The sequence below is a fragment of the Quercus suber genome, unplaced genomic scaffold, assembly GCF_002906115.3.
Source record: "Quercus suber isolate HL8 unplaced genomic scaffold, Cork oak 2.0 scaffold_31, whole genome shotgun sequence".
In the NCBI taxonomy this organism is placed as follows: Eukaryota; Viridiplantae; Streptophyta; class Magnoliopsida; order Fagales; family Fagaceae; genus Quercus; species Quercus suber.
Window position 1 is genome coordinate 54,868 of NW_027069496.1, and position 13,047 is coordinate 67,914.

At 36.3% G+C, this 13,047-nt stretch overlaps 1 protein-coding gene and 1 pseudogene across 1 annotated transcript; one reads left to right on the forward strand and one right to left on the reverse strand.

Annotated features, from left to right (window-relative positions):
• Positions 1 to 768: 768 nt before the first annotated feature.
• On the reverse strand, positions 769 to 2,908 carry LOC136066313 (uncharacterized). The gene is made up of 2 exons (XM_065770422.1): positions 2,104 to 2,908; positions 769 to 1,588 (listed from the first exon to the last, which is right to left on the reverse strand). The coding sequence occupies exons 1-2, from the start codon at positions 2,116 to 2,118 to the stop codon at positions 1,013 to 1,015; spliced, it is 591 nt and encodes a 196-aa protein (XP_065626494.1). The 5' UTR covers positions 2,119 to 2,908; the 3' UTR covers positions 769 to 1,012.
• A 2,145-nt stretch (positions 2,909 to 5,053) lies between these two features.
• On the forward strand, positions 5,054 to 12,212 carry LOC112000256 (pentatricopeptide repeat-containing protein At5g13770, chloroplastic-like; annotated as a pseudogene).
• The last annotated feature ends 835 nt before the right edge of the window (positions 12,213 to 13,047 follow it).

The following is a 13,047-nucleotide window of genomic DNA, read 5'->3' on the forward strand; positions in this document are numbered from 1 at the left end:
CGGCTAGCTAGGATTTTTTTGGGAATGATATACCATTTCTTTGGAGCATCGAGATAAATTCGGGAAATGCAATCTACAAAACTAACTTTGAGTTGTGGGTTCTAGTTAGCTCAACTGGTAAAGTCTCTAATAGTTGTATAAGAGACCTAAGGTTCAATTTCCGCCTACACTAAAAACTGATTGGTGTCTTAGTCTGATGATAAAGAGCTATCATTAAGAGCGGACGTCATAAGTTGAAAATCTCTCCAAAAAAAAAAAAAAACTAACTTTGAGTTTGATATTAAAAGGTGCAAAAGTCCAACGTGAGCATGAGACCGAATTACAAGTCCACAAGTCCTAGCTAGCCGTATGTAGTGTTATAAGCTCACTAGTCCAATGTGAGAGGAGATGTCACCAACCAAAACAGAGGCACAGGGCAGCATTGTCTGGGTTTGAGTTCTACAAAAGAGACTATGGGAGCCAAGAATCATTGGAATTATGCGACTGATTTCTCACAATCACTGACTAAAAAAGCCGAGAATGCCATCAACAATGTCAGGCGATTATTTTATTGGTGTTGTCGGAGAGATGCTGGAGGCAATATCTTGGGCTTCAGAAGTGGTTGCCGCGAATGAGCCCCAATCAGTCAACAGTGGTGGAGGCAAAATTATTTATCTAAAATGAACTATGGCAAGTAATCTGATCAAGTCATCCATAAAATCCTAGAAACAATTTAAACCAGAAGAAAAAAGAAAAATATTGAAGTGGAAAGTTGAGTTCTCATAGTCAGGAAGGCAAAAGTCAGCCCATCTTATAAAAACTTGCTTTTTTCTTTTTTTATCTGCTGTAAAAACTTGCTATTAATATATTACATGAGAGCTTTGATATCAATCAAAGTGTTGGGATAACAAAACAACCCCCTTCATTTTATCCTATTGTGTGAATTAAGGTGGGGGAGGGCTCTATTTTCCTATTTTATATACTTAATCCTACAAACTCTCAGCTAATAACAGTAACACTATACTTAAGGCCATCAATAATTCAGTTGTTTTGACAGACTTCTTGCAAACTGTCTTTTACATTGCCGCATACGCTTCAGTCTTTTTTCAACTAGCTCTTCATCTAATTGCCACTCCGGATCTTCATTGCTTGATGGTGAAATATTCTCTTTAACATTAATGATTTCAATTGAGTCAACCTCTTGATCAGACAAGGAAATAATGTTCCGTTGAATGGAAGGAGAATTTTTTCTTTCATCTTGATTGTACATATCATTTACCTCTAGAGAATCCTCAACAACACAAGCCATGAGTTCCTCATTTGAGGTTGAAGAAGATTGAGGTTTATCTGTTTTCTTCAGATGGCTCACTCCCTCAGTTTCTGGAAGCAAATACTGGGGTCCAGCCATGAGCATTCCAGAAAGTGAGTTCCCTTCATCAGGTTTTCCAAGATGCTTAGAGAATCCCTGCTTCCAAGAAGTCTCCAACTCTTTAAAATCTTTGCCAAAACATGATGTTGAGGGTAATTCAGAAGCAAATACAGCCTGTCGCTGACAATCTTCTGCATCTAACAGTGACTCAGCAATTTGCTCACAGATTTCTTCACCTTCCTGCTTTCAAGCAAAGCATAATACAAGTAATTTAGATGATCTGACAGAACTCTAATAAACCTGAAAATAATTCCATTAATAACTAAGACCCTGTTACCAAGCATTTCAGATCTCTTTAGTAATGTTGGTACAATTTTCATGGTCAAAGAATACACAACTTGATGAATCTAAAAATTGGTTTAAGGGGCCCCGCACACTGGCTCATTGAATGGTATGTTAAGACCTTCATGGATTTTAGAATGAAAAGTATCACATGATCAGAGCAGTGTAGAATCAGCTGAAATTTTGGAGTGGCACATATTGCAATACTACTACATAACACCAACATTTGGCCAAAGTCCAATAAAAGTACTCCATTTGAATATGTAAGCATGCCGTGTGTGTGTGTAAGTAGTCTTGTCACGTTTCCTACCTTTTCATTACAACCATACATTCTAAAGCCAGCAAGACCAAGTGGTTTATTTGAGGACATAAGAAGAAGTTGCTTCTTGTCAGTACATGATTTTTTTTATTACCTCTATTGGTGACATGATGCTCCTCCCACGATGATCTGCAGTCTTCTTATAATTTCCATCAGAAAATGACCTGCCAGTAGTTCCTGGCTCAAAAACCTCCCTCGAAACAAATCCTAATTCTTTAAAGTTCTGTACTCTTGGAGGGGAAACAGCATTAGATATTTCAAACCTCTGCTTATCATTAGAACCAAAGAATTCTCCATTACATGAATTTGCTGAAATGCATGTCCCCTCAAGAAATTCTACTCCAATTTCTAGAAGGTTTGTGTTAGTTTCTTGGGAGTGACAAGGATTTTTGTCATTACAATCAGCTAGCGGAGCTTTCTTTGAATGATCTTCAAGGATTTCATAAATTAACTTCCTGATACAAGCACGTTTTAAAGAAGCCTCTTCTGGTGGAAACCACTTGCCATTAAGCTGGAAAAATATACACTGTTTGTGACCTTGCTTAAAACTTAAAAAAAATTCTATATTTTTAATAAGTAATATAATGCTTTATTAAGAATGAAATGAAAATGATCCCTCATATACACACAGAGTGTACTAAGGATGCAAGTATGCAACAAAGCAAAAAAATATAAAAACAGAAATCAACAAACATTTATTTGGTTATGATGCAAAGTAAAGCTTCCTAAATGTATATTTATAGAATCGCTTTCTGCTAGTCCATATTCTTTTTTTGCTTTTTTGTAATTCTTTTGGCTAATTTATGCCCCTTTTTTTGGCATAAAGTAGTCCATTTTCAATAAATTTATTCTGAAGTATAAATAAAATAAAATAAAAAATGAAATCATCATCAAAAACTTCCTTGTCACAATGAAAAAAAAAAGCTTTTAAATAATGTGATACCTTTACAGCAGGATATGAAAATCATGGATTCATACCGCCTTTTTTTTTTGGCTGGTGGGCGAGAAAAGAGAGATAATAACATCAAAATGCTTAGTTATGCAGGAAGTGCAAGGAAAATTTTTTATTATTATATAATCTTATTTGATTTTGGAGTCCATTGTATTTTTATTGGTCAACTGTATTTTGGGATTAGTATTAATAGGGCTATTAGTATTTTAATTTAATTTCCTAGAGTCAACAGTATTTTTGAAATTCAATAATTGGTATCTCCCAAGTCATAGAATTAGGTTCCCTAATCTATGAGAATTAGGATTCTTAATTGCTTAGAATTGGATTTAGTAGTCTACATAAGCAAAGCATTATACTCTAAAAGGGGCTTATTTTGAAGATAAAATTTCTACTGAAATCATCCCAATGGTGTACTCCAAGAGATTTTCTCTCACTTGGGCTAACTCTAGGCAATCCTAGGTGTTTGACTCCTAGGTTCCTACTATTATATTATTATACAAATTTTCTTGTTACATCATTTTGGTTTTACCTACATCAGTGAGCTTCCTAAGTCCTTAGCAATGTAATTCTCTTCAAGAAAATAAGTTAATTTTGTTAAAAATGAGTTTTACTTCAGATGGCACCTCATTTCTCCTTACAACATAGGATAAGGGTTGTAATAGAGTTAACTCACGGGTGCATGTATGTCCATTATTTCTAAGGTGTCTTCAGGGGTTCTAGGGGTAATTATCCTTAAGAAAAATATGGTGTGCAAAGGTGCGTGGAAGATCTCATTCTTTGTTGAGCAGCGGCGTTGGATAAAATCCTAATGGTGGTACCACAATATAATGATTATTGTTCATTCTTTCTATGGTGTCTATAGTTTGTTAAGGTGCCTCTGATTGCTTGGGTAGTTTGGATAAAATCTTAACAGTCGATTATCTTTGAACGCAACATAATGATTATAGGTTGATGTTGCATGTGCAAGAATAGTGGAAATGATCACCTTTTTTTTTTTGTAAGTGGCAAGAAATATATGGTCCCTTATATTTTCACTATTTGGATTGTCTTGGGCTATGCCAAAGACTCTGGTTCAACTGTTAAGTTGTTGGCAAGGGTTTATGATGGAAGCTACAAAGCTTGAACATCTCCTGGAGCTTGGTGTAACTTAAACGGTTGCTATATTTATCAAAGGTATGCAACTATGTGGGTAGACCTGAGGACTCCTTTTAGAATAGTCAGCACTATTTGGTTTTTTGGTTGTGTCAATTGAGATTTTTGTATCCTTTAGAGTGGTACACAAAATTTAGCACTCCTGCTACTTTAATGAGCCTTGCCTTTCACTTCTAGATTATATTCACATATGAAAGTTGTATGGTGAAATTTCACACTCAAAATTGTGTTAACCTTTTTAAAATTTTGTTCTGTTTGTTTGTTGAGAAGCAAGGGTGAATGTAGGATCCTGTCATGAGCATAGGATGAGTGTTTACATGAATAACATATTTCATGATAAAATGCATGTTTAGAAGAGTGTGTTGTGTATATATATATATATATATATCTATATATATAATGGGTAAAACTTATATACTTTAGGTGCAGTATATTAGGTTTCCCGTTCTCCAATTAAATTCGGACACTTTTTGAATTTAATTATTTTTGAAAAAGATGACGTTATTCTTATTTTATTGGTTAATGCAGCCAAGTATTTGAATTCAATTGGAAAATTTAATGTACTACAACTAAGATATTCTATCTAAGTTTACCTATGTACTACAGATATAAAAATAACAACACATCTTTGCACTACTATTTATGCTTCAAAGACCTCTTTTGCCTCTTTCAGGCCACCAACAAAAATGTAATGGAGGATCTTAGGACTCAGGGAAAGCAATGAGGGAAGGATACACTGTCATAGCTTGTAATAGTTGATTATAGATTTATAGTCTTTCTTTGTGTGTGCTTTCATGGTTCAGATTTTCAGATGGCTGTAATCTACCTGTTTCCCTCAGCCTCTTGCACTGAATTCATCACACCCAACCAAATGGTGTGATTCTTGCTCTATTTTTTGGCCCTAAATTGTTCCTGCTTATGCTGGAAGGAAGCTATTGATATGGACTTCATGGTTGAACTGTTCTTTCTAGGAATGCAACTTTCTGAACATTCAAAATGTGAGGACGCGTATGGAGAAGATGTCATGTATAGCTGGTTAATTATTCAGTATGCAAGTTTGCCATTCCCTTCTTATGTTGCTAGTGAATTTCTCACTTAAGGTTACAAGATTATAAGTTCATACTTATGTGTGCCAATGTACGGAGATCCTATCGTTAGCTTGCCTTTTCCCTTTTGTAGGATTCTTGTTTAGTAATGTTATTGTAGTTTACACATGCGTACATAAGTATTTCTTAAAAGAAATAATTTATTTATAATATAAAAATATTATGAAACATAGATGCTTTTCTATAATAAAAATATAAGGGGAAAACTTAGACATAGTACTTTATATATTTTTCTTAGGTACCCTTCTAAATTACAGCTACATGTCTAATTTTATAACTCAGCTGACTAGGCATTGACTCCTTTTCTTTCCTTGCTAGCAAACCTATTAGCTTCAGATTTCTTAAGGGGTTTTGATTTTGATATTACATTACGGTGTAATGTTACATTCTTGTAACTTAGATTCATGTAATCATATTACAACAATATAAGATTAAGGTGTTTGGTTCATTGAATTACATTCTCATAATAATCCAAAAAAGTAGTCTCATCACCAAGAAAATGCCAAATTTACCCCTAAACCACAAATATCCTTGGAAGACCCAAAATGACCAAAATACCCTTATGACGTTCAAAATCACACAAATACTTCTAAAATGACTAGAATACCCTTATGACTCTTAAAATGAATATATAGGAATATATTGTATTATATATATATATATATATAATATAATGTACTCAATTTAATTCATAAATTTTGCAATTTTGTTAAATTTAAGATTGAATTGATTTTTTTTTTTTTTTTTTAAAGTAAGAATGGAATATATATATACACACTAGGGCTGTCAATGCTCGACCCAATCTGCGAACATGACACGAACCCGACATGAGTTTTTTTGGTTTAGGGTTAGGCCTTAATAGGTTTGGGTCATAAACAGGTCAACCCAAAAGCAACACGATAAAAAACGTACCATAAGCGAGTCAACCTGCGTAACTTGTAATAGACACGTTTGACACGCTAATTTATTTGTATCAACTCAAAATGACTCACTTAACACAACCCATTTAATTTGTATAACAAATAAATATTTATTTCATTTTAGATTTGTCAAATACCTTTTACATCCAACAAATATTTTAAATTTAAAAAGAAAAGTGAGTAATTACAAAAACTTATAAGGGATATAATTGGAAATCGAAACTTTACAAACCCTAGATCTCTAAACCCTAAAAACCCTAAATCTCTAAACCTTCTTATAAATATCTTTTTTTTTTTTTTTTTTTTAATATATTTTTAAATTTTAGCCGTACTACTTACTCCACTATCTTATAGTTTCATGCTCAATTCTCAAATTCAAAGTCTCAAACTAGTTATTGCGCTCTCTCTCTCTCTCTCTCTCTCTCTCTCTCTCTCTCATGTGTTTATTTTTTCTATGCAATGTTTTTGTTCTATAAACTTTGAACCCATATGTTGTTATTAATATATGAGATATATTAATTGTTGATTAAGGCCACGGTTGTAGCTTTTGTCTTGTGCTGTGTTTTGTGTGTGTGTGTGTTTTTATATTAGTGTTGGACACGTCTATATATCTTGAAAATGGGTTTATTGAGATAGTTTATAAACTAGATCTAATGGGTATTGCTTTTAAATATTACAAGAATGTGGGTTGAAGTCTTGAAGTATATGCATTGCTTTTAGGATGTAAAAAAAATTATTTCTTGATGGATATATATTTAATATTATGTAGGTTGAAATGGGTTGTGTTACATTCATGTCAACCAAACACAATTCGTTTATTAAGTGTGTCAAATGGGTTAGGTTAAGTCAACCCGCCTTATTAACAGGTCGGGTTAGGGTTAAAAGAGCATGACACGATTATTAAATGGGTCGGGTTAGGGTTGAGTCATTTAGTCGAATACCCCTACCTTGACTCGACACGAACCTGACGCGCTAACTTGAATTGACACTCCTAATACACACACTAAAATTACCTACAATATTAAATAATAGCAACACACAATCTTGCTTTTTCATAATCCATCATTCAAAATTATTAGAAATAATGCTTTTGCTTTTGGCATAAACCCACTAACATCAAACTTGCGTCTCTTAATCCCACTAACATTATATCTTGACCATGATAGAACAGACAAGAATATAAACTAAACGCCCCCTTAGACTTCTCAAGCAAAATCTCAAGAATGAGATGGCTATTAGTCTTCTCACAATCTCAAGGGACGCATTACCTAATTTCACGTTTCTTTTTTCTTGTATAGTAGATCCCTATAATGCATTGTTAATTGCAATATGTAGGCTCCTAAGAGAGGACACTAATTTCGAATCTAATACTTGTAATACTTGAGATTTGAGTGAGTGAGCTAAGATAGAGTAAGTGAGTTCGTGCATCAAGAAGGAATTGTTTGTCTGGTAGGGGAAAAAAACCAAATTGATTTCTCATAGCTTTTGTTTTCTTTCAAAGCCAGATCTTGACATTGATACTTGGGATTGGGCTTCTGGAGTGGATTTTGGCAGCTAAGCGGTGGTTGGGTTTGGGTATGAGTATAGGTTTGTGGTGGTTTGGTGTGGGTATGTGTACAGGTTGGCTTCTGGCGTTAACATCAACACTCAACATCAAACCCCGTTTTTTTTTTTCCCCTTCATTTTCTGGTATTTAGAATGAAATTTGGTTACTGTTAAATACTTAAACTGTAGTGATTGTGTGAGAAATCCGAGAGATCTAATGTTATCAGTTTTCTCGCAAGCCATGAAAAAGAGGAAGAAAGAAATAAAAAGAAAGTGAGAGTAATTTTGATTTTTTTTAAAAATTCATTTTAAACGTATTCTATTTATTATATAAAAAAAAAAAACTCTAATTTGACAAATTTTAATTATTGTTTTGATTAAATTTCCTACTCTTATGGGTATTAATTTTTTGTAATATCAAGTAGTGTTATTGAAATCCATATTAATATTTTCTAATTGAATGCTACTACTATTTATATTAAATATCAATATCTTTTTATTTATAAATTTTAATATTATTTTTATTTATAAAATTTTAATATTTTTTGATAATATATTTTTTAGAGAACAAATATTTTTTGATAATATGATAGATACAATATGGGAGGAGGACTTGAATTCTGGACATTTTCCATTGAAAATGTTAGGAGAAAAAAAAAAAAAAAAGAGTTATATGGCTCTTTGCTAATCTTGAATTTTTATGTAATTTGTATCATTAGGGCCCGTTTGGTAATATTGTTCTAGTAACGTTGTTTGTATTTTTTGGAAATACGTGTGGGTGAAAAAGTGTATGGAAATACATGTAATATTGTTTAAAAACTGAAAACTGTTGTTTAAGTACATGTACCAAACGGGCCCAGATTTGTGTGTGCGCACGCGCGCGCGCTCAAACCAAGGATCTTGCTTTCAAGTACTATGAAAAAAAATGAGAGGAAGCATAGAACTTAGACTGGAGAAATCAACTTTAAAGCTTGTAATTGGGTATTTGTTACGTTCAAAGAAATGGCGTATGATTTTAGTTGTTTGTAATGATTTCAAGAACTATAATGTGTTGCCTGATAGTTCCACTTGTTCAAAATTGGTTAGTAGTTGCATTAGAGCTAGAAAATTCAAAATGTTGAGACTTTGCTAGAAGTTTTCAAATCTAATGGTAAAGTCAGTGTATTGGCCTTTGGTTCTGCAATAAGAGGCTACAACAAGCTTCATATGTATAGAAGCCCCATTGTAGCATTTGGGAAAATGAGATCTACGGGAGTTGTTCCGGATTCTGAATGTTCTTGCCATATCAGGGAAGCTTATATGAGACTTGGTGATTCTGAAAAAGTGGTTGAATTTTTTTAGTGAATTAGAAAGTAGTCAACTAGATTTTTATTCATCACAATTTTGCACTCGTAGATATGGGACTCTAATTGAGTCCCTAGGAAAATCAGGAAGAGCTTTGAAGCTCTTGAATACTTAAAAGAAATGACAAGGAAAGGAATTTCCAAGAATTCTTCGGTTTACTCTTCTTTGATTTGTTCTTTTGCAAGCTTGCGAGAAGTAAAGGTGGCCGAAGATCTTTTTGAAGAAGGGAAAAGCAAACAAATGTTGAGAGATCTGGGGCTGTACTTAAAACTAGTGTTGATGTATGTGGAAGAAGGACTAATGGAGAAGACACTTGAAATTGTTAGGGCAATGAAAATTTCAAAGTTAAGAATTTCTGATTGTATATTCTGTGCAATTGTCAATGGTTTCTCAAAGAAAAGAGGATTTCTAGCTGCAGTTAAGGTATACAAAGAGCTAATTTCTCAGGGATGTGAACCAGGACAAGTTACATACTCCTCGGTTATAAATGCATATTGTCATCTTGGGCTCTATTCGAAAGTTGTAATGTTATTTTCAGAGATGGAACAAAATGGGTTTGATTGGTGTGTTGTGGCTTATTATAGAATGATTGTAATGTATGACAAAACGGGAAGGCCTAAAAATGCAATGAGGCTTTTGGCCAAGATGAAAGAAAGAGGGTGTGAACCAAATGTTTGGATTTACAATTCTTTGATGGAAATGCATGGAACGGCCAAAAATTTAAGGCAGGTTGAGAAGCTGTGGAAGGAGATGAAGCGAAGAAAGGTTGCACCAGATAAGGTTAGTTACACTAGTGTTATTAGTGCTTACAGTAAAGCCAAGGAGTTTGAGACGTGCCTGAGATATTACAATGAGTTTAGGATCAATGGGGGTGAAATTGACAAGGTCATGGCTGGAATTATGGTTGGAGTTTTTTCAAGTAGTCAGATCGATGAGTTGGTGAAGCTTTTACGGGATATGAAATCTGGAGGAACACGATTAGATGGGAGGCTTTATCGATCATCAATGAATGCATTGAGGGATTCTGGGTTGCAAGTGGAAGCCAAATGGTTGCAGGAGTATTTGCCAAAATGTACTTGGATTGAAGCACATTTAAAATATATATATATATATATATGTAAGGATAATGGTTCAAAATTATATATTAGGTCTTAGGCCTTGTTCGAGGACGTCGGCATGTCCGAGGAGGGACAATTAGTTATGAGAGATTTCAGTTTAGAGTCTTATGAATAAGAAAGGAGTAGAAGGCGGTCCGAGGAGGAATTCCTCCTCGGCCATGACAAATATAGCTCAGATACGCATTCCAATGATGAAAATTACCTCCATAGAAGTTCCAATGTTAGAAGTGTGCTTCATAAACACACGAAAAGGAAAGGAACACGAGAATATCAAGGAAAAGCTGCTACCTCTGCATTAAATGCACTGTAACTACTTTTTTTGCCGCATTTATGTGGAGAAGACCCCTAAACAGTGCTTCCTTGGCTACCGCAACTCACAAAGAGTCAGAAGGGGTGTCTGATGGAACGAGCACTTGAGTAGTGGCTTACACGATTGACAAATGGAGGGCCAACGGGAAAGAGGTATATAATGTAAAAGACCCTTGAAGGAAGGGGAAGGGGAAAAATAAAGGAAGGATATTGCAGCAATCAAAGTTGCACTTGTAATCATTTTAATTGATTTATAATAAGATTTGCCTCCTCGGATTGTGAATTCATTTCGTCCTGTGTGTATGGTTCTTGCTTGATCATCTATAGAGTTCATACTAGTTGTTGTTAAGCTCATTATGACCTAGTTCTTTGACCCACTCTCTACAAATTTATTGTACTGGGCTTATCAAGCCAACATCCCTTACATTTTGGGCTGGGGCTTCAGAACATTTCCCTACAATTGACACCGTTTGTGGGGAGAACTTGTGCGATAGTGAGTGCAGCGATTAACTATGGTAGGTTCAGGTCCACTCCATGCATAATCTATGGAATCCCAGCAGGGTGACCCCTTTGTCAACCTTGAGCAGAGAGATGATCGCGAAGGAAGTGTGTATACCACACATATTGATAGGAGTCAACCTTGAGGTGGAAGCCATATCTCCCATGCGAAGAGTAACAAAGGCATGCAACTGGAGATCGACCGGTTGAAGAGGGAGTTGCGCCATGCACGGCGAAGGCGAAGGCGAACCCCCTCTAACTTAGACGTTTCTTCTAGTGATGAAAGGGACATCAGCTACAGGCGAAGGTTTCGCACCCTGCCTAGCGAGTTTTTCTCAAAAGATGAAGAGCACCACCACAAGCGTAGGCATAAGAGTCTGTCATGCAAAAGCTTGGGAAATGACGCTATGAGTAAGGTGTTAAACCAGATTTTCAAGTCAACCTTCATGAACAAGATTGATAGCGCAAAACTACCTCGACGGTTCAATCAGCCAACATTCACCATCTACAACGGTTGAACAGATCCTGTGGAGCATGTGAGTCATTTCAACTAGAGAATGGCCGTCCATTTCAAGAACGAGGCCTTAATGTGCAAGGTGTTCCCCTCTAGTATAGGACTCGTGGCCATAAGGTGGTTCGATGGCCTAAGGGCAGGTTTCATAGACTCCTTCAGAAGGCTCACCCAAGCATTGGCTCTCACTTCATCACTTTAGCAAAGTCCTTTGGCCCTTAGACTCCTTACTGTTTTTATCCATGCGAGAAGGGGAGACCTTAAAAACGTACTTGGACAGATACTAGAAAATGTACAATAAGATAAATGGTGACTTTGATGACGTCGCCATCATTACTTTCAAGAGTGGCCTTCCAACCGATCACGGTTTAAGGAAGTCCTTGACAGAAAAACCTATCACTAGCGTGTGCCAACTCATGGAACGGATTGACAAGTATAAGAAGGTTGAAGAAGACTAACAGCTGGGGAAAGGTAAGGTGAAGATTATCCCTCAGGAGATGAGGGATTTCAAGTCATATAGGTATAATAACAATCGGCCTAGAAGGGACTGCGTTGAGCATCTAGGACTTACTAACGCTCAGGCGGTCAACGTAGTGTTCTGAGAGCCGGTGCATCAAGTTCTAGAGAAGATTAAGAATGAGTTATTCTTTAAATGACCAAACAAAATTGTAGGAGATCCTATGAGGCACAATCAGAGCCTCTATTGCCAATATCACAAAGACTAGGGACATACTATAGAAGACTGTAGGAACCTGTGGAACCATTTGGACTAGTTGGTTCGGGAAGGAAAGTTGAAGCACCTCTTACATCATTCCAGTGGCCAGGGGAGCCAGACCGGCCAGGAACCATGGAGAGATGCTCCTTTGAGACCTCTATTATGCACGATAAACGTCATCTTTGCTGCACCAGGGAGGACTGGGTCCTGTCATTCTAGAGTAATGTCTGTGGCTTAGCTGACCCCCGAGGACCCCAACCTAGAGTCGAAGAGGGCTAGAGCAAACACCCAACCAATACTGGGTTTTTCGGAAGAGGATAAGATCAGAACCATACAACCCCATGATAAAGCTTTGGTAGTCACGCTCAGGATTGGGGGGGTTATGATGTGAAGAAGGTGATGGTGGACTAAGGCAGTGGTGCCGAGATAATGTACCCTGACCCGTATAAGGGGTTGAGCTTGAGACTAGAGGACCTTACACCCTACAACTCGCCCCTAGTAAGTTTTGATGGGAATGTCGTCATCCCGAAGGGCCAAATTAGGCTACTAGTGCAAACTGGTTCAAAAGTAGTGGAGGTGTACTTCGTCGTGGTAGACATCTATTCACCCTACATAGCCATTGTGGCCAGACCTTGGCTTCATACCCTAGGAGCCGTTTCTTCTACTCTACACCAGAAGGTGAAATATTCATCCGAGAGCCAGGTTAAGGAGATCTTGAGAGACCAATCTGTGGCCAGACAATTCCTAGTGGTTGCCATCCAACACCAGCCTAAGGTCAAGTCCTCAGCCTATGCCGAAGAGGGCTTATATCAATTAAAGGCTCCGACATTGCTTGTCGATAGGTCGGACGAGGAGGCGAAATGTGAAG